Genomic DNA, 26396 nt, shown 5'->3' with positions numbered 1-26396 from the left:
ATTGGTTGTGGCTAACGTTAGCTAGGTGGGTAGGTGGCTTACGCTAATGTTAGCTAGGCTAGGGTTAAGGTTAGGAGTTATGTGAAGGGTTAGGGTTAGCTAACATGCTAAGTAGTTGCAAAGTAGCTAAAATACTAATGTCCGTGATGAGATTCAAACATGCAATCTTTGGATTACTAGGCGTCAGCGTTGTATACCAATCCATCCACCCCTATCAACCACCCTCCTTTCGTTTTTGCCTTAAGTAACCTTCCGTCTTATTTAGCCACACCAAACGTAACGAATCATACTAATTCTAGTGTCCCGGATATTCATTTACTATGTTACATCTAGTCTATTAGACCAGCCTGGGAATCTTTAGTGCCCTTCTAGTAAAGCGTCTCAGCTTCATCTTCAAGTTGGCTTGTGAAATAAAACGACAGACTGCCCTATCTATGAGGACTGAGGACACAGTGTTGAGTAATGCCATTCATATTCATCTGGTAAGAGTCTTAAGTCTAAATCCTAGTGGATCCCACTAGAAGGACTTCTAGGGAATCTACCTGCCTGTACACATGGTCTATTTTTATTACATCACTGTCATTCTAGTAGAAATGTGATGGTTGGTTAGCATGCACCTCCAGGCAGCACACCTTGACACATGCAGACATATTTTACATTTACATTTAAGTCATTTAGCAGACGCTCTTATCCAGAGCGACTTACAAATTGGTGCGTTCACCTTAAGACATCCAGTGGAACAGCCACTTTACAATAGTGCATCTAAATCTTTTAAGGGGGTGAGAAGGATTACTTTATCCTATCCTAGGTATTCCTGAAAGAGGTGGGGTTTCAGGTGTCTCCGGAAGGTGGTGATTGACTCCGCTGTCCTGGCGTCGTGAGGGAGTTTGTTCCACCATTGGGGGGCCAGAGCAGCGAACAGTTTTGACTGGGCTGCGCGGGAACTGTACTTCCTCAGTGGTAGGGAGGCGAGCAGGCCAGAGGTGGATGAACGCAGTGCCCTTGTTTGGGTGTAGGGCCTGATCAGAGCCTGGAGGTACTGAGGTGCCGTTCCCCTCACAGCTCCGTAGGCAAGCACCATGGTCTTGTAGCGGATGCGAGCTTCAACTGGAAGCCAGTGGAGAGAGCGGAGGAGCGGGGTGACGTGAGAGAACTTGGGAAGGTTGAACACCAGACGGGCTGCGGCGTTCTGGATGAGTTGTAGGGGTTTAATGGCACAGGCAGGGAGCCCAGCCAACAGCGAGTTGCAGTAATCCAGACGGGAGATGACAAGTGCCTGGATTAGGACCTGCGCTGCTTCCTGTGTGAGGCAGGGTCGTACTCTGCGGATGTTGTAGAGCATGAACCTACAAGAACGGGCCACCATCCATAGTCTCTGCTTTATTTCAGTTACTGAACCAATGGGTTGCACGCGGTGTAATTGCAATTTGTCTTAGGTTGTCAAAGTGTAATCTAGCAAGAATGTACTTATATCACAACATGGTAGCTTAAACAACACCACCTCGCAATGTGTTTCTCTCTCTCTAATGCATTTGCTTTGATAATTCTTATCCCAGATTCGACAGAAACCCAAACAGCCCATCTCATCACAGACCTTGAACATGGCAGTCGTTCTGTGTGGTTAATGATGTGGAATTTGGGAGGGCTGGAGCAGGGATGGAAAGTGAGGGGAGCAGAGTGATATTGAGTGAATGATCTACTACAGTATCACTGCATAATGGTACCTGAAATCAGGGCAGTGAAACACAAATGCTCTGTGTGTGAGAGGGATGCAGAGGCATTAAGCTAGGTATTAATAAGTAACTCTATCCGTAAAGGTATCAACAGTTCAGTGAACAGTTTCAAGAACTACGATAGGCAAACGTCTAGTGTATTTGTTGGTGCCAGTGCAGCACACTGCGTCACAAGGCCGGAACACAAGACTTACTGTCGCCGGGTTGACGTATTGTGCTGTAGTGTACTGGCTTACTGTGCTGTGTGAAAGAACTGACTAGACCTACATTAGGTCGTACTACTATTACCAGGGATGCTCATAGTAATAGTGTGTACAGTAAATGTACTGTAAGGCTTCTTCTCTACTGAGCCCGAGGGAAGGGAACGCAGAGCTGCTGGTTGCTGCAGTAGCAGCCACTCGTTCTACGGTCTGTGTTACCATGGACACGGCTAACTGTGGAAAGATCTCTAGTGGCTGTCTCTCTCTGGGATTTATGTTGACTGTTATGGGGGCGTGGCTGTTGTGTTCAATACTCTCACCCACCGGTGTGAAATTATACATACAGTACGTAACATAGATGTCACACACATCCAAAGTTCAGTCTCCACACTGATAAGTGAGCACTCAAACAGTAAGACAGGTGAATGTGAACAAATCAAACACTTGACAAAGCAACCTTTGGCTGTGTTTATGCATGGATAAGCTCTCTCTTTCTGTATAAGTGTGTGTGTGTGTGTGTGTTTCTATTAGCTGTGGGGTTAGTGAGCATAGGGGGTGGGTGGGTGTGAGAAGGGGACAGAGATACACAGACACACTGATAGGGACAAAGTGAAAGGGAGAAAGAGAGAGCGAGGGGCATGAGGGAGGAGACTAACTATGACTGAACTATGAGTTGGCTGTGAGCATGAGAGAGCAACAGTGACCGAGATAGGGAGAGGATGTTTGATAAGCGGCTTGGGAAATGACTGTTTAAGTTTGTGCGTTGAATGCAGAGACATTGTGGAGCCGGACATGAGCAGTGACAGCAGCTCCAAGAAGCGCTATGTATCAACCCTCAGGATGTACATCGGCCCCACCAACACTTCCCCTGGGCAGGGTAAAAACATCCTGGCAGCCAGTATCACTTCTGCTACTGCCACTAGGACTGGGATAGACACAGCCTCTAGTACAGGTAAGAGAGTGTGTGTGTGTGTGTGTGTGTGTGTGTGTGTGTGTGTGTGTGTGTAATGTCTGTCAGCGTGTAGTGGTGTAGTATGTGGCAGTGATGGAGGGGTCAACATTGTAATAGACAAGTTAGAACAGACATTTATCCCAGAGGCTGCATAGCTGAGTGAACCCTAACCACACACCATGACAAAGCACTTCGCTTTCATTTGCAGACAGTATATTTGCTTGTTTTACATGACAATGATAGTTATTGGTTTGGTTTCTGCTTACCAGTTTGATATTGTAGATAACATGTTGTATTGTGTTTGGACTCTGTACTTCTTGACCATTGGCTTTTGTTTTGGCGTCGTTTATAGTTACCGTGCAAAACGTCCGCTGCCATCCGCCTAACAAAATACTTCAGCATGTATGTATCGAGATTTATTGTGTGTACTTCCTCGTACGTGCACCATCAAAGCGCACAGCATGTACAGCATTTCATGTATTTCCAGATTGCCCTAATTAGCATTGGCTTCATGCCCATTTACCAGAGAAGTGAAGGGTGCAGGAATCTACACGTCCAGTTCTTGTTTGTGAGTGCACTTAAAAAGGCCATGTGGTTCTTGTTTTGAACAGCCTGAGGAAGGGGTTTGGAGAAAAAAATCATTAGTCTCCCTCAGCCTCCTTTGTACATGTTTTGTGACTGTGTTTCTCTCAGAGTGCAGTATCCTAAACGCCTGTACTGTAGGATGACATCACTGTGACAGTTCCATCCGCACTTGAAAGTTAAAGAGGCGTGTAAAAGCAGAGTGAATTATATCGTGACGTTCGGGGGGGCTAACATTTTTACTTTACATTCAGGAATGACGTGATAATCACAGCTAAATCAGTTCTAGAAGGCAGATGGATTTTGGAGGATCTGGAAGAGCTCACCAAATGGTCCAGAATGGAGTTCAAGCCTGAAAAAAAGGGAAGTGTCCAGGAACGGTACCGATTCAAGATTGGAGAGGAGACCATCCCCACAGTCAGGATGGGTATGGTCCTGGGGAAGTGCTAAAGTTCTCTGGTCTAGAGTTACCAAGGTGGTCCACCTCGAGCCTGGGGAAGTGGGAAGAGCCTGGGGAAGTGGGAAGAGCCTGGGGAAGTGGTACAGGGCTGAGCTCAATGACAGAGAGTGTGAAGGAGATGCTCTTGCAAGCTGACATGTGGATGACGTGGATGACATCTCTGAAGAAGAGCGGCCTGCCAAGAATGTTTAAGGCATGTGGCTACCAACACAGGGTACTTCCCAGACTCCTCTGGCCACTGCTTGCCTATGAGGTACCTCTTTCAACAGTGGAGGCACGAGACGAAAATGAACAACTTCCTCAGGAGATGGCTGGCGGTCCCAAGAAGCTACTCCTTCATCTGCCTGTACAGCACAGACAGCAAGCTGCAGCTGCCAATACATTTTTTTTTGTAGAGGAGCACAAGGTAACAAAAGCACGTCAGGCTATGATGCTATGGGACAGCAAGGACGAGAGGGTTTGCCAGGCAGAGATCGAGGTCAGGAAAAAACAGGGCAGCTGGACATGCTGGAAGACCGTGCAAGAGAGGGCACTCACCTGGCAAGACATCTGGAACATGGAAGTTTATGCTTTTCTCTGTGTGTGATGTGTTGCCCACACCAACAAACCTCCACACATGGGGGTTGGCAGAGAGCCCCAGCTGCACTCTATGTGGATGACCAGCCAACCTGGAGCGGAGCACGTGTCCTCTTGACAAACAGCTCTGACCAATGAAAAGTTCAGGTGTCAGCATGACCAAATACTGACTCTGGACTGGCCGCGGGACTGGCTGCGGGAATGGCCGCGGGACTGGAGCAAGCAGGGAGAAAGCCCAAACAACTCCCCTAGGCCCCCTTTTTCATCCACTTCCTCAGGCCAGGAGAGAGCGCAGCTAAGGGAACAAGGACCAAAGGGATCCTTTTCACAGTAGGTGACTGGGAGATGTCGGCCAACTGCAAGAAGCAACTCCAATTCCCAGAGAAGATAGCCAGCACAAGCCTCAGACCAGATATCGTTCTCTGGTCTAGAGGACCAAGCAGGTGGTCCTCATCGAGCTCACAGTGCCCTGGGAGGAGAGGATAGAGGAGGCACATGAGTGGAAGCTCGAGAAATACCAGTCCCTCATCGTTGAGTCAGCAGAATGGATGGAGAGCCTGGAATCTATCAGTTGAGGTCGGCTGCAGGAGCTTCGCAGGCCAATCACTCTAGAGAACCCAGGGGGTGCTCAGCATTGAAGGAGTGGCAAAGGAGAAGCTAGTGGCTGACGTCAGCAAGCAGACAGTGTCATCCCGTTGCATCTGGCTGAAGATTAATGCCAAGGATCAATGTTAAGATGCAAATAAAGATAAAAGTTTATTGTTGTCAATTTAATGTGTATTGTTGCATAACAAACAGATTTACAATTCAGATACTGTGAGATGTTTTAGTGCCAAGATGTTGGCTGTGTGCTACTGCGCGCTTTATACTAATTTGGTGATCTGGTGGAGAAACAGAGGAAGTGTCTCAGTGTTTCTGCTGCAGATGTTTTGGTTCAGGCTTATTTTCCCAATATACATGTGTGGGTTTGGGCTATTTGTGTCTGCGTTGTAGACAATATAGTAGGTGTCACGGTATGCTGGAGTCTTTCCTGTAACAGGGAGAGCTGATAAATACTCTGCTAGATGAGAGATGTGGTTAGCACAATAGAGCAGAGGAAGACCAGAAACACAAAAGCAGCGGTAAGGAAACGTTGTCAGTAATGCAAGATGACAGGCCAGGCTGAACACCCCGCTGTTAGTGCCGGCAGGCTGACCAAAAGTCTTTTAGAAGTTGTTTTCCCCCAGGGTGAGAAAACAGAGTGGCCAAATTCCACCCAAATTAGTAGGTCTACCGGTATCCAAGTGCTACAGTACATGTACAAATTACCTCGACTAACCTGCACCTCCGCACACTGACTCGGTACCGGTACCCCCTGTATATAGCCTCGTTATTGTTACTTTTTATACTTTTTACTTTAGTTTATTTGGTAAATATTTTCTTAACTCTTCTTGAACTACTCTGTTGGTTAAGGGCTTGTAAGCATTTCACAGTAAGGTCTACACTTGTTGTATTCGGCGCATGTGACAAATAAAGTTTGATTTGAGTGTTGATTGATTGATTAACTTCAGAGCACATGCACAAAGACGTTATATGTACGTGTGGTTGTTTCACATGCCAAAGCCACACAGCTATAGGAGCCTGCGTATAAGGCTGTCATAGAACAGATGGCCTGCTGTATGAATTTCAAATGTCTTATGATACTCTCTGTCCCCTGACCCCCGTCCCACTCACCCCCTGTTACCCCGTCTCTCACCCCACCTGCACCATCTCATCCAGGGAGCAGCTGCCCCACACCTAACCCCCTCAGAGGTCTGGATCCACCCCTGTTCACAGAGCCATTGGAGGACTGCTCGGCGGATGAAGGAAGTGACATCACACTCCGAGGGGTTATCACAGGAAGTCAGCCAATCAGTGTGTCCTGGCTGCACAATGGTGAGCTGAGGACAGGCCTTATTCTCCATGTTCTGCACAGTTTGGCTCTATGCCATTTAGAATTCAACATTATGTCCTGGCTACACAATGGTGAGCTGAGGACAGGCCTTATTCTCCATGTCCTGCACAGTTTGGCTCTATGCCATTTAGAACTCAACATTCTGAATTTGAATAGAAAATGTCTTCATTAAAATCTATTTCCACTATGACATTTTATATCCACTGCCAAATGGACTTGAACGCCCAAACAACAAGGTAAATAAAAAGCACATTTGTGTCACTCTGCTGCCCATGTTGCAAATTAGTACTACCTTGTGATGTTTTTTAGTTCTTTATATATCACCACGTTAGAAGGATAAGAAACTGCTTTCAAGTGATACTGCTCACGCTCCTCCGTTAACGCCTTAATTCAATTTTAAATTTCAGGGTAGTGGGTGTTCACCCTCCCACACACTCAGTTTTTCTCCCTTTATGCCGGTCTCTCTCTTTCACATTCAAACTCTCTGAGACGAACAGACACACACACTGAAGCTGAGGACCAGTGTCAGTGGCCTGAGCTCTGAGAGAGTTTCATGTGGCTGTATATGGGTGTTCCCGTGGGCAGGCGAGGCAGTGTTCTTTGGGGAGCCCCTCTTCGATGGCAGTGAGACGAGGCTGGTGGTGAGGGAATGCCTACCTGAGGACGCGGGCGCCTACACCTGTGTGGCAGAGAACCGAGCGGGCAAGACCTCCAGCAGCGCAGCTGTGTGTGTGAGAGGTAAGACGACACACACACACACAATGCTGAAGTGAGCTCAGATCACTGGTGTACCACACACAGGTCAGCGAAACTTTAGTATGTCACTTGCTCAGATGATACAGCCTGTGGCTTTATTTTGCATGAACACCAACAACACAAAGGGTTAACTGCACTCCAGTAAAAGTTTAGATTCTGATTGTTGTGGGGTTTTTTCTCTTCTTTTGTCCCTTCTGTTACGGGATACGAAACTGAAATTGTTCCCTGATGGAAACAATGTAGACTTCGAGACTATCTGCGGAGTCTTGAACGCAACTTCACACACTTCCCCTCCCCTCAACAACAGCATAATGGAGAACAGAGGCTCAAAGTTACTACTGTCATCCAACAATGACAGTGTGTTCAGACAACCCAGCTCCCCAAGAAGCTCTAACACCCCGAGCCCAGGAGGACCCCGAAAAGGTAGAACATTAACTCATTATAGACTATCTCTTATACCCTGAGTGTACAAAACATTAGGAAAACCTAAAATTGAGTTGCACCCCCTTTTGCTCTCAGAACTGCCTCAGTTTGTTGAGGCATGGACTCTACAAGGTTTTGAAAGCGTTCCACAGAAATGCTGGCCCGTGTTGACTCAAATGCGTCCAAACAGTTGTGTCAAGTTACCTGGATGTCCTTTGGGTGGTGGACCATTCTTGATACACACGGGAAACTGTTGAGCGTGAAAAACCCAGCAGTGTTGCAGTTCTTGACACATTCAAACTGGTGCACCTACTACCATACCCTGTTCAAAGGCACTCAAATATTTTGTATTGCCCAGTCACCCTCTGAATGGCACACATACAATCCATGTCTCAAGGCTTAAAAATCCTTCTTTAACCAGTCTCCTCCCCTTCATCTACACTGATTGAAGTGGATTTAACACGTGGCATCAATAAGGGATCATAGCTTTCACCTGGTCAGTCTGTCATGAAAAGAGCAGGTGTTTTTAATGTTTTGGGCACTCAGTGTATATCTATTTCATATTGTATACAACTCTTTAAAAGCAGGCAAGGTTATTTCTGCAAAAATGATACATTTACTTTTGGCTCATTTCCAAAGACATTAATATGCTTTCTGTCCAGCACACTATGGGTTATTATGGACACCTGGTTATTTTCTCGTCATTCAGAAGAACCACATCAGCCATATTTGGCATTAATCACTTCAACCAATCAAGGCTTAATTCAACAACGGGAGTGTCTGCATGGACGTCTCATCCTGCTGACTGCCTTTGTACCGTGTCCCTTGTTCTGTATATCAATGCTGCTTTGTTCTGCTCTCTGTCCAGCACCATGTATGGGAAGACACAGTCCACAGTAGCATAGCTAAACCTAGAGACAGTGGGTGTGTCCAAATACCCATACTAGCGTAGTACAAGGTAAAACTGCATAGTCATTTTGGCGTTTCAACTAGTAGGCAGGTAGCCTAGTGGTTAGCGTGTTGGACTAGTAACCGAAAGTTTGCAAGATCAAATCCCCGAGCTGACAAGGAACAACTCTGTCATTCTGCCCCTGAACAAGGCAGTTAACCCACTGTTCCTAGGCTGTCATTGAAAATAAGAATTTGTTCTTAACTGACTTGCCAGGGAAAAATAAATAAAAACATTAACTCGTCTTTTCCAACTCATGTGTTTGACAAAAACTGATAATCAGATAACTTGATCTGCTGTACCAAAATGAACGAATGACAAGAGTCAACGCAATCGCGCATTAGATGACGAAATTTCACATACTATAAAACATTATTTTTTCTCGCATACTATTTAGTACGCTGGTATTCAGACCATTTTGTCAACAGAAACTGTAATTGTTCATTTGCTACGTGAGGCTTATATGATCGAATAGAAGTTTTGCAATTGTTAGGTTGTTACGAATGCTCTGATAAGTGGACAAGTGTCCATAGAGATAAAGGACTCATCATGGATATAACCCAATTTTAGCATGTATGTTGCCATTGAGGGCTTCCACCATTTTAAACTAGTCAACCAGGTGGAGATTGCAATGAGTTGGGAGCAATCAGCCAATGATGAAGGAAATTGACTACTTTAAAATGGAGAAGCCCATGCTGTCACAGACACTATAATGGCACAGATAAAAATATGAGCCCTCTATTTATCTCTATGGCCTGGTGTTCACACGCCCTCTCATTGGCTAGAATGGTCTGACCTGATCTTGCTTGCCTTCCATATTTGAGGACATGTATTTCCATTGTTAGAGCTTTCACTTGAATATCTTGTCAATATAATAGACCATCTTTGTTTATGGTCCAGAGAGAGCTTAGCCACGCCCCTCCCACACCCCTATCACTAACTACCTGCACCTGTGATCTCATCTCACATCACCTCTGTTCCACCAGTCTCCACAGAAGTCACGCCAAAGAAGAGAGCCAGCTCGGGGACAGGTAAGATACACACTAGTCTTTCTCTCTCCCTTCCTCTGTGAACAAGCCAAGAGCTGCACCCGTCTCTCTTTCATTGCATTTATTCTGTATATCATGTCCAGTTGTTGTCCTTGCTTTCATCTATTGTGTTAATATCAACCCACCGCTTTTGAATCCTATTGTCGCCCAGCCTCAGATACTAGAGCTACACATTTAGTTTGACCCTTTGTACTTCTCTGTAGTGCCAGTGTGTATTGTGCTGCTGTGGTGAGGGACTTTGCTCTGGTCTGGGTAAGGCTAGAGTGTTATTGTGTATGAACTGGGTAAGGGTGTTACCAGGTAGAACCATAAAAGGATGTATAGTTCACACGGGCCACCAGTTGCCCATCCCTGACTTAATTGCATACTTTTGTGTAGGTAACTTTTAGGCTTACATCGTTCTGTGGATTGCCCAGAATCTGATTTGTCATAATTTAATGTATGCTGGCTGTCCAGTCTTATCAGTTGCCTCTAATCTGTGTGTAAGAAAGAGGAAAGTTGTTTACAATTAGGCCAGTAAATGAATCATTTTATTCAATTTGAAATGGAGTGATTTTTAAAATAGGGCTGTTTGTTAGGCTAGACGGGCATCAGTTGAATGCATTCCATGGGAGGTGGTGACGTCAGTCCCTCTCGTCTCAAAGAGAAAGTGCTTTATACACTCACACCAATTAGAACAGAAGTACAGCTTTATCACAGTGGTTTTAGTCAAATGTACCATACCGATTTGACTACTGACCAGAAAGAGGCCTGTGTCCACAAAGCCCTTTGGGTATTTGCTCTTAAAATGAATTCTCTTCTGTAATATAATGTCAGGGTTATAAGGAAGTCATCTGTCCCTGGTTATAAATGATATCTAACCATTTCTATCTTCAGCATACTTGATAACAGTATTGGCATTTAATTTACATTGAAAATGAATGTTTGGTCTGTATCCTTTACCATGTTATGTACTGTGTGTGTGTGTGGACGTTTTGTAGTTTAACTTGTTGGATCCTCATGGTTTCATAAGGACTGCTCCTGCTTGTGTGGTATGTCATCTGTGTTTGGTCATGAAAACCTCCCTGCAGACCCGCACACTTAAACCCATACACACAAACACAACATCCGTACAAACAAACAACCAGAACCACTCATACACACACCATAACACTTTTACATGTACAAGAACGCACACAGTTCTCACACGCAGTTATAATAATGTTTTGTAAACAAATCATTATTGTGGCCTCTTGAGGCCTCTAGTGGACTCTTCAAAACGGGGTTTACCCTGTCGTTCGCAGCCTTGTTGCAGTTTAAGGATCCCCCATCCCACATTGAGGCACGGCTAGGAGAGACAGCCCGTCTGACGTGTGTGTTCAGTGGAAGTTCCCCTGTGGTGTCCTGCTGGATACGAAATAAAGAACCGGTACCAATATTATTTTCTGAAGAGTAAACAAGTATCACTAGCCTTCTTTTCCAAGCCTTCTGAGTGTGTGAGTGTACAGTTTGTCTTTTTGCCTCTCTCTTTCTCTCTCTGTCTCTGTGTGTGTGTGTAGGTTGTAGATGGGTCTGAGTTGTGGGTAGAGAGCAGTGATCAGAGCAGTACGTTGGTGATAGCAGAGCCAGGACCTGAGCACTCAGGACGCTACACCATTGTAGTACGAGACCGCAGGAGCTCGGCGCAGCACACCCTCACTCTTTCTGTCATAGGTAAATAACACTTGCAAAATATGTCTGTGTTTTTGTGCCGAACCTGTTTGTAACCTGTGCCGTGTCTTCCTGGTCCCAGAGCGGCCCCAGTCCCCAGCTTCCAGCCCTGTGGTGTCTCTCCTCTCTGTCTCTCCTCTCTGTTTGGTCCTGTCCTGGTCTGGGCCCTGCTACGACGGAGGCAGTGCTGTCCTGGGCTACGTGGTGGAGGTGAGGAGGAAAGGCCCCGCTGAGTCTGGGGGCTGGAGTGAGCTCACAGCCCATTGCAAGAGTACTTCTTACAAGGTGCGCGCCGGGCTTGAGCCTCAGGGGGAGTACTGCTTCCGGGTGAGGGCCTACAACGTGGTGGGGGTGAGCGAGCCCAGTGAGGAGTCTCCGCTTATCAAGATGGAGCAGATAGGTGAGCCATGTCGGTGTCTAGTTGATTGGTTCCAGCAGGAGTCGTATACTGTGAACTTCATCATGTGTGGCTGTATATTGTGTGGCTCAGTTGGGAGAGCATGGCGCTTGCAACGCCAGGGTTGTGGGATCGATTCCCGCAGGGGACCAATACAAAACATTTATCCACTCACTACTGTAAGTCGTTCTGGATAAGAGTGATTGCTAAATTACTCAAATGTAAAATGTTAATCGAGTTTGTTTGTCACATGGACTTCATGCCAGCTGCAGAGAGGAACGCATTTCAACAAGATTTCAACTCAATCTGTTTCCTATAGATTTGTGTCAATGGCGAGCATTAGGTGTATCGGATGACTGACAGCTCACATGTCTGTCTCTGTGTGTGTGATCTGTAGCTGAGCCACAAGAGGAGGAGTCTCCTCGGACATATGAGGACGTCACCATCGACTCCACCCACAAGGTCACTGATCACTACAATGTACTGGAGAAACTGGGAGTGTGAGTATCTCCCATGAAGCATTACACAAAACACACACATGCCTGTGTATAATGCAGTGTAGATAACAAAATGAGTTCAACTCACTGCCACCAGATCAGCAGGTTTAGCGATAACCTCTCTTATCCTCTGGTAGGTTGACATGAACAAAGATGTCTGTTCATCTAGACAAGGGACACTCACTATCTCGTTTCATGCCAGCTCTTGTTCACAAATGTTTTTCAAGTGGGGGAAAAAAAAAAAAGTTCCCTCCCCTCTGAAATGTCAAAGACATGACTGATCTAGCCTTGACAAAAACACTTGTTGGTTCAGTGTTTAGTCAACAGAGAGGGGAATATTGCGTCAGAGGAGAGAGAGAAGTGTTCAAACAGCAACCCTGATCATCTCCGTTTAGTCAGAATAAGGGATGTGGTTTAATTTTCTGACCCACTCACTCTACCATGTCTTTTACACGTGTATGTATCTCTACTGACACCTAACTCCCAGAGAGTTGTCGAAGTGATTTAGTCGTTAGGACCATAGAATATAATATTTTAATTCTAGTACTGTAGTTAGAACACTGAGTTTTTCCTGACCATGAAGTCCCTAGTGAAACCCCCAGTTTTTCTTGGTCAGGTCTCGTGGTCAGGGATAACTTGGAGACAACAATCCTTCCTTTACATTCCTGGTCAGATCTCTATCTCAGATCTCCAGATGGAGAAAGTTGTTCTGGAGCCTTGATTATACAAACGGTTTGGCACCGATTACCATTGCATTATTGTCCATGGGGTTCGCAGCTCTGTGTGTCTATGTACTGTATGTCTATAGCAGGGGTGGGCAAAGTATAGATCCATCCCACGAGGCCATTCGATCCGGCCTGCGGGAGGTTTGAGAATTTATACATTTTTGGGGCAAATTATTGTCGGTAAAAAAACAAACACTCCAGGCGACTCTTGAACATCTGTCACTAGATATAAAGTTTGTAGAAATGATAATGGACCGATATAACTGCCCTTTTTCTGGCCCGCAAATTAATTTTGACAAACAAATCGGTCCCCCAAAAAATCTGCGGGGCCCTTTGTTGAATTTTTAAATCCAGATGTTTGCCCACCCACCTACACGCATTAATGTAATCATAGACTGATTCTGATTTGTATGGTCAAAAGTGTCTCATCAAGCCATTGCATGGATGGCAATATTAATGCAACTCTATTCGCTCTGTTTATGTGTAAAGCAGTTAAACTACTCTGTTGGCCGGACTTATTCTTCCGCTGCCACCTGTAGGGACAAAACCGTAAAAGCTACCAACACCAAAACAACTTTAAAATGTGCAGGCTGACCCTCCGCAGTGTTTTTTGATACCACTTATACTTTTCAGTTCCATAGGCTTGAACCATTTAAAACGACCAACACCAAAACAACTAACAATTGCAGTGGTACTGTTGGTAAAATAAATAAAACAGTTTTGATACTACATATACGTTACACACTACCACACTATTTGCATGAATCCCAATGGATTTCAGGGGTAATAGACTTGAATGGGAAAAATGACTACAAGTCCTCCACCGTTTAAGCTAGAAACGCCATTGAAAGTTTAAAACGTGCAGACCGGTCTGGAATAGGTTGCTTGTATACTGACCACAACCACGCAACTACTGACCACCGCTACAAACCCCACCCTGACGTTGACTTGTGCAGACTGACTCAATATAGATAGATCCCTTCAACACAACTTGTTGCTATCATTCCTACGTCACAAACTATAAAGCTGGTTGTATCCCCGTTCATTTCAATGGCGGAATGCAGGCTTCGACATCAACTGAAATCAGTGCCACAACTTTTAGACAAAACATGTTGAGAGCTTAACACTTTATATGGCTTATGATGATATACTGTAGTGCTCCCTCTACCCTACTATACCAGCCCACAATAACCCATTATAGTAACTCCACACCTACAGCCAATCTAAAATAGGTCACTATCACTAACCTGTAGCCCATGAAAAACGTATTACTACCATTATTACTACAGCCGCCACTACCACCTAAAGAGGAGCAAGCAAACCACATTTTCTTTTTAATGACGTCGATCCCATGTGACACTCCGCAGGGGGAAGTTTGGCCAGGTGTTCAAACTGACTCACAAGGAGACGGGTCGTGTGTGTGCCGGAAAGTTCTACAAGGGCCGGCGGGCCAAGGAGAGGGAGGCGGCCCGTAAAGAGATAGAGCTGATGAACTACCTGCACCACCCCAAACTGGTCCAGTGTCTGGGGGCCTATGATCTCAAGCCAGAAATGGTCATGGTCATGGAGTTGTAAGTATAGAATCTAGACAACAACCATTGACCACAATACATGGCAGTGGAAGCCATGGAGCCCTATAGAAGTAAATGCATGACGTCCCCTGTCACTGATGTGAATTGAGTTGGATTGAATCAAGTTGAAAATACAACCTCATTGATCCTGTGATTGTATGTGTGCAGCATTGCCGGAGGTGAGCTGTTTGAGCGTATAGTGGACGACAGCTTTGTGCACACAGAGCCGGCCAGTGTGCACTACATGCAGCAGATCGTGGAGGGGATGGGCTACATGCACCAGCAGAACATCATCCACCTGGACCTGAAGCCTGAAAACATAGTGTGTGTTGACCACACTGGCACGCGCATCAAGATCATTGACTTTGGCCTGGCCAGCAAGCTGGGTGAGTGGGGATGGCTGGGGGACAGAGCCCTATACAGAGCCCTATGAATGGTGCTGCAGGTTTTGGAAGCATTGTTGGTTTGCATTGCAACACCTGGAAATTGAATGTCTGCCTCTGTGTTCACTGTGATATATGGGCTGTGTCTTAAATGGTACCCTATTACCTATATAGGGAATAACTTTTGATCAGGGCCCATAGGGCTGTGTTTAAAAAGGCCCTGGTCCAAATTAGTGCACTATGTAGGGAATAGGGTGTCATTTGGGAGTCATCCTCATTACCCTGAGGTGTTGTCTCTCCTCCAGACCCCTCCACTCCCCTGAAGGTGATGCACGGGACACCAGAGTTTGTGGCTCCAGAGGTGATTGGCTATGAGCCTGTTAGCTTAGCTACAGACATGTGGAGCATTGGAGTCATCTGCTATATATTGTGAGTACTAAGGCAATTTTCTGTTTCATTCGTTCTCAATTAGACATTCTTTACCTACAGCAGGACTTGACAAAATTGAGCTTTTCCGCCACCTAGTGGCCACACATTGCTATTGCTCATATATCAAGTTCAAATGCGTGTGTCTGCATACGTGTGTGTGTGTGTCTGCATGCGTGCGTGTGTTCAGACTGAGTGGCGAGTCTCCCTTCCAGGGTAACAGTGAAGCAGAGACCCTGGCCTTGGTGACTGGTGCTCAGTGGGAGTTTGACGAGGAGAGCTTTGAAGAGATCACTGACCAGGCCAAAGACTTCATCAGCTCCCTGCTCAACAAGGAACCAAGGTCTGGGACAACACCATATTCCATATACCTGTACCAATATATAGTCTCTGAGTGACTGTCTATGGATGAGCCTAGCTCCGTCTCCCCTCTAACCCTCCCCATCTGTCCTCTAACCCTCTCTCTGTCCCCAACCAGGCGCAGGATATCCTGTGACGAGGCTCTGGTCCACTCCTGGATAGCTGAGCCCATCTCAGCAGACCCCAGCACCACCAAGTGTCTCTCCAAGGAGAAGATGAAGAGGTACCTCGCCAAGCAGAAGTGGAAGGTAGGTAGTGGGTTCCCCACCAAGATGACACTTTGTATTTTACTTTTCAGTTCTTTCATTCTTCCATCATCCCCCAGTTGGTGTGTGAAACTGACTGAAGCTTCTCTGTGTATCTCCTGTAGAAAACAGGGAAAGCCCTGCTGGCGCTGAAGAGGATGGCTCTCCTGTCTAAAGCCGATGGGCCTGGCTCTTCCACCATCCCTGCCGAAGGTGAGACCTCCCTCCATACTTCCAAAACCTGCCATACCCAATACAAACCATGGCAGTTTCTCATAACCCTACCATTCCTCATGTGATATACAGGGGTGCAACTTTTCATTCTGAAATTGCATTTTTGCCCCCCCCCCCGCAATGGTGTGCTTTAGGACCATGCGGACCCACTTCTAAAACCAAAGTTGGGCCCCTAGTGACATATGACCCTGTTAGCCCGGTCAACCAGATGAGCGCTACGCATGCCATTGGTTGACCTGTCCTCAGTCTGGCTGACCAGGCTATGACTCTGATGTGAGCCTTGACCCTGTGTCTGACCCCTGCCCTGACAGACAGCCCCCTGAGTCCTGAGGCAGAGCAGGCGTTGCAGTCTCTAGAGGTCAAACTCCAGGGGGTGCCCCAGTTCTCCCTGACCCCAACGGACCAGACTGTCTCCCAGGGCTCCACCGCCCGCCTCTCCTGTCACCTCACAGGTACCAACCTATACACTGCATTACACTACAAACGGCTCCCATCTCAATCGCTTTATTAGACATGTTTGGTTTGACCTGAATTACACGTTCAGCTGGGGCTTGTAAGGATTTTAAAGGCTTTGTTTGAAAGTTGGACATGGATTAAGAGCCATCAGGCCTTACTAAGTTCCTTGCTCAAGGACACACCTATGCATCCTGCGGTGTAAAACACGTTAAGCTTTTTAGTTCAAGTGTGTAACTACATTCCATTCCTGAGCTCTTGTCATTGGATGTTTCCTCTCTCTCCTACTCCTCCTTTCAGGCTATCCTGACCCAGAGGTGGTGTGGTTGAGGGGGGAGGGGCCTCTGGAGGAGTCATCCCGGGTGCAGATAGAGTATGAAGAGGATGGGCTCTGCACCCTGGTCCTGGCCCAGGTCGGGCCAGAGGACTCGGCTGTTTACACCTGTCGGGCAACCAATGACCAGGGGAAGGCACTGTGTTCAGCCAAACTCATAGTAAAGGAATAGGTTTGTTCAGAACTGTGACTATGTATTGAAACACAAACGAGCAAATGTGCAGGAATTCAGACGCCCATGTTTGTGAAATGTCTTTCAATCGTTCCAGAAAATGGTGTGTAGCGCTTGAACCACTAACTCTGTACTTTACAGCTCTGGTGAAACAACTCTCTGATTTCTGATTGAAAACCTCTAAGTCCTGCTAGTTATTTTGGACATGCGTACGGGTTTGAAAATAGTAATCCTGTGAATTAAGACGACTATTAAGACACTGACTCTATTGACAGTTAAATGAATCTTTTTGCACCAGGTATGGTTGTTAGACATTTGCCAGATGTAAGTTTAATGTGATGTATTGTAACTGCTATGAATTTGGAATCATGTCTTTTTCCCAGTGAACCATTACTGTACAAACATTTTATAGTTGCCTCTAAGACCAATGGCTTTTAATTTTTTTACAGTTATGTCCACCAGATGACAGCATATTCTTTTGAAAAATAGTTTGTCTTGTGGTGGAACAGCAGCCTTGTGGAAAGTGTGACAATAAAAGACAGGAAGCATAATTCCACAGCATTGTAACCCCACTGTGTTACAGATGACTATTTTGTGTCTACTAACTTACGGGCTGGATTCAGATTCTTTGAAACTTTAAAGGCGATTTCCAATTGAGGCAGTTTGCTGTAAATGCAGTTGCCACTGACATTGCCTTTTAAATGTCAATCGGGCTACAACGTGGAACTTGTGCGATACGGATTGAATACAACCCTTCTATAAAGTAATTTCAACAATTTAGCTGTTGAAATGTGTTCCATGTAAACATGGGGAAGAGCAGGAATCCGCTGAAGGTGTTGTCATAGACCAGCCTGTTATCCTGTAACTCAACATGGACATGATCTCCCACCTCCAGAGGAATGACCACTGAGTTGCTGCCACTGTCATGGGCATCGGTTCCTACAGTGCCCCAGACAGACACCAGCCTCTGGCCATTCTTGGTCAAGCACACCACAGAATTAGGAGGGGTGTTCAGGTTGTTCATCATCGTGAAACAGAAGTAGTAAATTCCTTTGACAGTGGCAGTGAAGATACCTGTAGGGACATAGCGTTTACTAAACACAACACATGATGCAACACACACAGATAATATCTAGTACCTGTGGCAGGGTTGTAGGTTTGAGAAGACCTTGTACTGCATGGGAGCGGTGAGAGGTCCAGTGTCCCCTGTGCCTGTCTCCCGGAGAGACCTTGTACTGCAGGGGCATGGGAGCGGTGAGAGGTCCAGTGTCCCCTGTGCCTGTCTCCCGGAGAGACCTTGTACTGCAGGGGCATGGGAGCGGTGAGAGGTCCAGTGTCCCCTGTGCCTGTCTCCTCGAGAGACCTTGTACTGCAGGGGCATGTGAGAGGTCCAGTGTCCCCTGTGCCTGTCTCCCGGAGAGACCTTGTACTGCAGGGGCATGTGAGAGGTCCAGTGTCCCCCTGTGCCTGTCTCCCGGAGAGACCTTGTACTGCAGGGGCATGTGAGAGGTCCAGTGTCCCCTGTGCCTGTCTCCCAGAGAGACCTTGTACTGCAGGGGCATGTGAGAGGTCCAGTGTCCCCTGTGCCTGTCTCCCGGAGAGACCTTGTACTGCAGGGGCATGTGAGAGGTCCAGTGTCCCCCTGTGCCTGTCTCCCGGAGAGAGATACAGGATGGATGAGATTATCTATCTTGAACTGTCAGTTGTATTAATATCGTCAAAGATCAGAGGCTGTTAAATATAGGATCATCCCTGTAATAGAGGCAATGGGTGGATAGGAGGTTGGTGACATGTGAAAAGCGCTATATTACCTCCAGTTAGTCTCTTCAGCTCCTCCACTTCATTCGCACTGGTTTGTAACCGGGTCTCCATGAGTCTTGTTATCCCCCATAGTTCCCAGTTTCTCCCCCATGGCTCCTAGTTTCTCTCCAATAGAGATCAGTTCTTTCATCAGAGGACCAGTGTCAGATGTGCAGCATTCTTTCTGGTCCTTGTGGTCTCCCTGACCCTGTGTCAGACAGACAGCAGCATAGTGCCAGAAAAAAGACTGCAATACCCTTCATTCTCAAAGCCTTCTGAAACCTTTCCTGCAGCATCATTCTGTATTGTTTCTCAGCCCAGTCTTCCTCTGTATATTGTGCACTTGTCAAAGCACAAGATGCTGGAAACTTTGTGGTTAACAGAGGGAAAATACAGACTTGCTCAAAAAGACAAATGAACCTGCTTTGAAAAGAGTAATGAAAAGTAAAGTCTGTCCTCGTGCTCCTAGACCTTAGTGCTGCTTTTGATACCGTCGATCACCACATTCTTTTGGAGATTGGAAACCGAAATTGGTCTACACGGACAAGTTCTGGCCTGGTTTAGATCTTATCTGTCGGAAAGATATGTTTGTGTCTTGGTTTGTCCTCTGACAAATCAACTGTAAATTTCAGTGTTCCTCAAGGTTCTGTTTTAGGACCACTATTGTTTTCATTATATTTTATCTCTTGGGGATGTCATTTGAAAACATGTTAACTTTCACTGCTATGCGGATGACACACAGCTGTACATTTTGATGAAACATGGTGAAGCCCCAAAATTGCCCTCGCTGGAAGCCTGTGTTTCAGACATAGTGGGGCAAAAAAGTATTTAGTCAGCCACCAATTGTGCAAGTTCTCCCACTTAAAAAGATGAGGCCTGTAATTTTCATCATAGGTACACTTCAACTATGACAGACAAAATGAGAAAAAAATCCAGAAAATCACATTGTAGGATTTTTAATGTATTTATTTGCAAATTGTTGGAAAATACATATTTGGTCACCTACAAACAAGCAAGATTTCTGGCTCTCACAGACCTGTAACTTCTTTAAGAGGTCCACTCGTTACCTGTATTAATGGCACCTGTTTGAACTTATCAGTATAAAAGACACCTGTCCACAACCCCATAGAAAATCTTGAGGGAGTTGAAAGTCCGTGTTGCCCAGCAACAGCCCAAAAACATCACTGCTCTAGAGGAGATCTGCATGGAGGAATGGGCCAAAATACCAGCAAGTGTGAAAACCTTGAAGACTTACAGAAAACATTTGACCTCTGTCATTGCCAACAAAGGGTATATAACAATGTATTGAGAAACTTGTTTATTTTCCACCATAATTTGCAAATAAATTCATTAACTTTCTCCTATAGAGCTCAATTTTTATGGAATGGTCTGCCTACCCATGTAAGAGACGCAGACTGTTTAACCTTTAAGTGTTTGAAGACTCATCTCTTCAGTAGGTCCTATGATTGAGTGTAGTCTGGCCCGGCAGTGTGAAGGTGAACGGAAAGGCACTGGAGCAACAAACTGCCCTTGCTGTCTCTGCCTGGCCAGTTCCCCTCTCTCCACTGGGATTATCTGCCTCTAACCCTATTACAGGGGCTGAGTCACTGGGGTGGGGGGGACCACATCAGCGACTTAACCCACTCACCCATCCTAGGGACAGCATGGAAGAGCACCAGTAAGCCAGCAAATATGCTACAGGGTTTACATTTGAATTGTCTTTCATCTCTTGGCAAATAGCCTAAAAGTGTCAGGTCAGTTTACAATCAGTCTTCAGGGCTTTTGTGTTCCTTCCTGGCTCTTACACAACTAATTCTCAAGTCATGTGCCTTCCTGGAACGGTCCTGATGGAACAGAACATTGGTAGACAGTAGGAAAACAGGTTACAACAGGACAACTTTCTCTTAATGGAGCCGAGTTGTTCTCTTGGCTGTTGAAACAATACTTTCTACACATCTGTAATCCTACCAACTTTAACCTAGCTCCATCTTGACGATTACAGTAATCAACAATGAACAGAAGACACGCAGTTGACAACATACAAAATAAATGCATGAGGCACAAAGAGTATCAAAATATGAGCTTTAATTTCAGTCACACACCAAAAAAAGTTGTATTAGTGTCGGAAGAAAAAGCTGACCGCTCAGATGTTTCTGAACACCGCAAAGGAGTCACTTCATCTGCTGTAACGCATATAAGCAGGTCCCTTTCAAACACGAACATTTAACAAACATCCACTTCCATCCCAAATAAAAATAGTATGTACAGTCAAGTAAATTAACGTTTCTGTAATGCAAATAAATAGGTGCTTTTGTGTACATAACAAAATCCAAAAGAGAAGACCCAGTCTCTTGCATAATGCATTCCATGTTGAAATAGAGTGGTGAGGGGTTTCAGGTGGTGGTGGTAGGGAGTGGGACTTAGTCCATGTGTCGGTGAGTGAGAGGCCAGGTAGGCGTCTTCTCATGCTGCTCGCCTCCTTGTTGGCACCTCCTGGAGGGGACCGCGGTGGCCCCCATATAGTTTGGCTGCCCGCGACTCAAAGGCATTCACCATCTGCTTCACCACCTCGTCAAAGAACAGGGTGGCCAGCTGGGAGTGCAGCGGGGACCTGAACTCGAAGCAGATCTGAAGAGAGAAGGGGAGAAAATAAGTACACTCAAACGCCATAACCATGCTGCTGACACAAGTCTACCTATCCATCTGAGGAGTATTGTTCCCTTTGAGGACAGTGCTCATATCCAAACGAGGGACCGCCATCTGTATTCCTGATTTAATGGCTGGCTGAAAGACAAACAATGAACTCATTCCATACTATTCATTATTCCTGCCAAAAGGCCTTTTTTTAAATGAGGCCGTCCAAAAAGACAGTCTGTCCTCCCATCTCCCTCACCCCATTTCCACTACAGGCAACCTGTCCCAATATCTGGGTCACGAAGTAGAGAGGGAGAGATATCGCTATGACCTCTCTGGCCAGATATATGAAGAGACTAGGAACACTAACAACTGTACTGGATATAAATAAAACCCTAATTGCCTTTACTCAACTACTTCCTCCAACAACAAAAAGTATCTTTATAGGTTGAGAGAAATGCAAGGCCCGGTATAAAACTATCCCCTGGCAGGCAATTTGATCTCAAGCCCTAAAGTTCATTAGTAATCACTCATGTTCGCGTGAGTAGACCGACGTAACATTCATAAATGTTAACACTAAGACGACGTGTACTTCAGTGGGCTATTATCTAACCTTGCTGACTTTTAGTCTCAGGCTGACACCAAATGAAACTGTTCTGGTGGACAAAATGGTGGTACTCACATGGAAGTCGATGTTGCAGGAGTCTGGTTGGTCCTCGGCCGCAGGGGCAAACCTCCATATCGTCTCCAGGTGGCTGAAGAGGGATCCGTCTGTACACACGGCCTGTGTGACAACATGCACACTCATCATTACACACTGCTCTTGTCCAGGACATGGCCGACAAAGCCGCTCTAATCCATGCTCTATGGACGTAGGAGCACAATGTTAGCAGCTAGGTGATTAAAAAAAAAACGACTTAGTATTTATCCCCTAGGAGGATCTAATCAATGTATTACAGACGATTTAACCCATTCATCCGGTCCCACAGTACATTTAAATCCCACAGGTTAGAGTACTGAAATGCCACATGATATGCCTTCAGAAAGTATTCACACCCCTTGACTGTTCCAACATTTTGTTGTGTTACAGCCTGAATTGAAAATGAATTACATTGGGATTGTGTCACTGGCCAACACACAATACCCCATAATGTCAAAGTAGAATTACATTTTTAGAAATTTGAACAAATGTATAAAATGTTAAGCTTTAATGTCTTGAGTTAATAAGTATTCAACCCCTTTGTAACAACAAGCCTAAATAAGTTCAGGAGTAAAAATGTTGCTAAACAAGTCACATAAGTTGCATGGACTCACTGTGTGCCATAGTGTTTAAGGGAACCTATTGGTATTGATAAGCAGACATTGAATGTCCCTTTGAGCATGGTTTTGTTATCAATTACATTTTGGATGGTGTATCAAGACACCCAGTCACTACAAAGATACAGGCGTCCTTCCTAACTCAGTTGCCAGAGAGGAAGAAAACTGCTCAGAGATTTCACCATGAGTCTAATGGTGACATTAAAACAGAGTTTAATGGCTGTGACAGGAGAAAACAGACAATGGAACAACAGTGTAGTTACTCCACAATATTAACATCATTGACAGAGTAAAAATAAGGAAGCCTGTACAAAATAAAATATTCCAAAACTTGCATCCTGTTTGCAATAAGGCACTAAAGGAAAACTGCAAAAAGTGGCAAAGAAATCAATTTTATGTCCTGAATACAAAGTGTGTTGGATTTGCCCCAAAACATAACACGTCATAACACTCTACATATTTTCAAGCATGGTGGTGGCTGCATTATGTTATGAGTATGCTTGTCATTGGCAAGGACTAGTGAGTTTTAGGATAAAAATAAACAGAATAGAGCTAAGCACAGACAAAATCCTACAGGATTCCCAGACACGGGGGAAAAAACCCCCATCTAAATTCAGCATGACAATAGCATAAAACACAAGGCCAAAGAAGACAGTGAATATTCCTGAGCGTCAGAGTTACAGTTTGACTTAAAAATAGTCTTAAAAATCTATGGCAAAACTTGGAAATGGCTGTCTAGCAATGATCAACAACCAACTTGACAGAGCTTGATTTTTTTTTTTATGTGCAAATATTGTACAATCCAGGTGTGCAAAGCTCTTAGATTTACTCAGAAAGACTCACAGCTGTAATCACTGCCAAAAACAATTCTAACATATGTTGACTTAAAATATATATTTCTGTATTTAATTTAATAAATTAGCTAAAATATCATGTTTTCACTTTGTTATTATGGGGTATTGTGTGTAGATGGGTAAGAATTATTATTTTTTATCCGTTTTGAATTCAGGGTGTAACAAAATGTGGAATAAGTCAAGGGGTGTGAATACTTTCTGAAGGCACTCTAAATAGGGCACAATTTCCATATTCATACAGGATGTCTACCCTCTTCGTGCTATAAACCGTGTTGTACAATGTTATCGGGGCTTACCCTGACTTGGTGGTTTGGGACAACCGTGACCTCTGAGGTATAACGCTCCACGATGGGAGGGAACCCAATCTCCAGGTAGGCCCGGACATCCCCGTTCTTTCCCTTCACGACCCGGGACTTCTTACACCAAGGGACAAAGTGCTGGTACTGGTCCACACTGGCCACCACACTGTACATCTGCTCTGGAGTGTACCTGGATGGGGAAGGAGAGGGGGATCCATCAAGAAGATGCTCAAAGGACTACCCATGTACACTTCAAAAATACTAAGTCAGGAGTAAACATTGGACTGTGATATAGGAAAGATACAATATGCTCCGCTCTATTTCAAGCCAACCACATGTTAACTGAAGGTCATTGAAGTTGAGAATAGGAAAGTGGGGCTTTAGAGTCACCTCTGGTCAACAGGGGCTGACAAGACAGAGGGGCAGAGAGGAGTTGTGGGTGTGTGATGATGTCTCACCCTAGTGTGCGGCTCTCAGAGTACTCCATCCTGCGGGCAGTGATGGCGGCAGCCAGGTTAATGAAGCTGCGGAACGGTGTGGTCCGGAGGAGGGGGGAGGATAGCGGAAGGGCGGCACGCCATGCTGACAGGACCACACAGCTGCCCAGGTGTCTGGGAGGAGGAGAAGAGGGAGAAAATGTGTTCATCTTTGGTAAAGCACACTGGTCTTAAAAAAAGTCACCACAGCAGGTGACTAAACCTGTTTGATAGTCAATCTTTACAAACTCCAGAATAAAAAAATAACAGTTTTAAAGTATCATAACAAAGACAATCTAAATGATTGTCCCAGTTTGGTGAAAATAGTCTGGTTGTGTGTTTAAATCCCAGACTTAAAAACAATGAGATCAGATCAAACCCTTTCAAAAAGCTCTATAGCTTCCACTATGTAGTAGGCCTATCTAAAATAGTTACTGAACTCAGATGAATTTGATGGATAAAGTAAAACACCTGAGGGTTATGAACAGAGCATGTTGAATGCACCTTGTGTAGGAGCCTAGAAGACCTGCCCCCCCGCACCCCTAATACAGGAGTAGTAAAAGGTCTAAATATTGTTTAAGGGGGCCCTACTTCCCACGGCTCTGCATGCCCCCCTTTTCATCATGAGGGAACATTTCCTGCCCCCCACAATTCTAGCCTTCAAATTTGTATTCTAAACATAATACAGAGGAATGGTTGATTCTGCTGGTCAGAGTCTGGGAGACAGGTAGGCTGCCTCTTACTGGGGAGAGAAAGACATTTGAGCCTACTGCCTGACATTCAGAGAAACAGACATGTTGTAATTATGTAGCCTAATGTACGCCAATATAGAACAAACCGTTATAAAGCGCGAGATGTGCATCTTGTCACTTCGCAATATAAACCATTTGGATTTTTTCCCCCCATAATTCTTAACATGTTCAATTGTACTGCACTATTATTTGTTCCAAATTAGCTCAGGATTTTACCAATCTTAATTGTAACCGGACATCCAGCTAACTTCTCTACATTTTTTTGTTTTTGTTTTTTATTTTGTTAGTTTATCATTTACCTCTCTGCTGCCCACCTGCAAACCCTAGGGGGAGCGTCTCAGATTTAAAACATTATTTTATGTACATTTTATTTTAAAATTTTATTGCCGTTGTATTCAACCATTGTGAAAAATAAATAAGCTAGTTGAGGAATGATCAAAATAGCCTACACGTCACCGGTTGTTGCAAACTTGCTGGAGGATCGCTCACCGGCATTTTTGCACTTACCTGATATTTGCTCTGTTGGAATTTCCTCGTACAACTTTTGAAGAGTGTACTTCAGACATCTCAACCAGTGCCCGGAAAAGAAGAGGGGTGGTTTTGATGGCCATGCTCGAGGTTTGTGGGAATGCAAATTCTTAAAATTTTGAAGAGAAGCGTTCGTTTACTCCCGGCGTAGCCCGGCTTTGTCCAAGGTCTGCTATAAAATCATGTGTCACTCAGGTTGCATAAAATGGACCAAAAATGTGTGACGTGGAGGGGGGGTATATGTCAGACAACCAATCGGAACGAAAGATAGGAGTGTTATATGCTATTGAGTATTCATGATTGATCAATCAATCATCAAGCTGTGAATTCCCATACAGACCATTCATTATTTTGGGTAGTTTCAGTTTTTTCTGTTCGGCATATAGAACTGTCTCTCTCTCTCTCTCGTACACACACGCACGCACTCTCATTCCAGTTGTCGACTGCAGGTATGAAAACTATTTGCGCCATGAGTTTTCGATATCGCTCATTTGCACTTCACGTCAATGATATCATGTCACCGTGTGGGACTGTGGGTCAATTAACCTTGTCGGAGTGGGCGCCCTGAGTCTAGTTTGTGAGCTAGGCAGGCTACTGCCTGGGAGGGTCTCCCACTCAGAAGTGCGAGATGGGGAGG

General features: G+C 45.2%; 2 protein-coding genes across 3 annotated transcripts; one reads left to right on the top strand and one right to left on the bottom strand.

Annotated features, from left to right (window-relative positions):
• Positions 1-2545: 2545 nt before the first annotated feature.
• Positions 2546-17671, top strand: LOC115104134 (myosin light chain kinase, smooth muscle-like). 2 transcript variants are annotated; one of them, XM_029625372.2, is made up of 17 exons: positions 2546-2885; positions 6262-6417; positions 7022-7174; positions 7436-7615; positions 9551-9595; positions 10897-11021; positions 11152-11305; positions 11385-11702; positions 12097-12199; positions 14289-14492; positions 14661-14878; positions 15181-15304; positions 15492-15644; positions 15780-15909; positions 16032-16119; positions 16452-16592; positions 16894-17671. In XM_029625372.2, the coding sequence occupies exons 1-17, from the start codon at positions 2726-2728 to the stop codon at positions 17097-17099; spliced, it is 2658 nt and encodes an 885-aa protein (XP_029481232.1). In that variant the 5' UTR covers positions 2546-2725; the 3' UTR covers positions 17100-17671. The 2 variants fall into 2 exon arrangements, with proteins under 2 accessions (XP_029481232.1, XP_029481233.1); XM_029625373.2 differs by lacking the exons at positions 2546-2885; positions 6262-6417 and having other exon boundaries at positions 7110-7174; positions 7500-7615.
• Positions 17672-20964: 3293 nt separating this feature from the next.
• Positions 20965-25959, bottom strand: si:ch73-141c7.1 (coenzyme Q-binding protein COQ10 homolog, mitochondrial). Its single transcript, XM_029624454.2, has 5 exons — positions 25739-25959; positions 24462-24614; positions 24001-24193; positions 22216-22317; positions 20965-21527 (listed from the first exon to the last, which is right to left on the bottom strand). The coding sequence occupies exons 1-5, from the start codon at positions 25840-25842 to the stop codon at positions 21363-21365; spliced, it is 717 nt and encodes a 238-aa protein (XP_029480314.2). The 5' UTR covers positions 25843-25959; the 3' UTR covers positions 20965-21362.
• Positions 25960-26396: the final 437 nt, after the last annotated feature.

The sequence above is a fragment of the Oncorhynchus nerka genome, linkage group LG21 (genome assembly GCF_034236695.1).
Source record: "Oncorhynchus nerka isolate Pitt River linkage group LG21, Oner_Uvic_2.0, whole genome shotgun sequence".
Taxonomy (NCBI): Eukaryota; Metazoa; Chordata; class Actinopteri; order Salmoniformes; family Salmonidae; genus Oncorhynchus; species Oncorhynchus nerka.
The sequence above is the reverse complement of the archived record's forward strand: the minus strand, read 5'-3'. Positions and strand labels throughout refer to the sequence as shown.

What these genes read in the sequence shown, in the direction of transcription:
- LOC115104134 (XM_029625372.2), top strand. Translation starts at nt 2,726, where the DNA reads ATGAGCAGTGACAGCAGCTCCAAGAAGCGCTATGTATCAACCCTCAGG. An exon ending in GGAGTCATCTGCTATATATT is followed by an intron (nt 15,305 to 15,491) that starts GTGAGTACTAAG and finishes GCGTGTGTTCAG; the next exon opens with ACTGAGTGGCGAGTCTCCCT. An exon ending in CCTCTCCTGTCACCTCACAG is followed by an intron (nt 16,593 to 16,893) that starts GTACCAACCTAT and finishes TCCTCCTTTCAG; the next exon opens with GCTATCCTGACCCAGAGGTG.
- si:ch73-141c7.1 (XM_029624454.2), bottom strand. Translation starts at nt 25,842, where the DNA reads ATGGCCATCAAAACCACCCCTCTTCTTTTCCGGGCACTGGTTGAGATG. An exon ending in TCTGAGAGCCGCACACTAGG is followed by an intron (nt 24,194 to 24,461) that starts GTGAGACATCAT and finishes TTCCCCATCCAG; the next exon opens with GTACACTCCAGAGCAGATGT. An exon ending in CCTGCAACATCGACTTCCAT is followed by an intron (nt 21,528 to 22,215) that starts GTGAGTACCACC and finishes TTCTCTCTTCAG; the next exon opens with ATCTGCTTCGAGTTCAGGTC.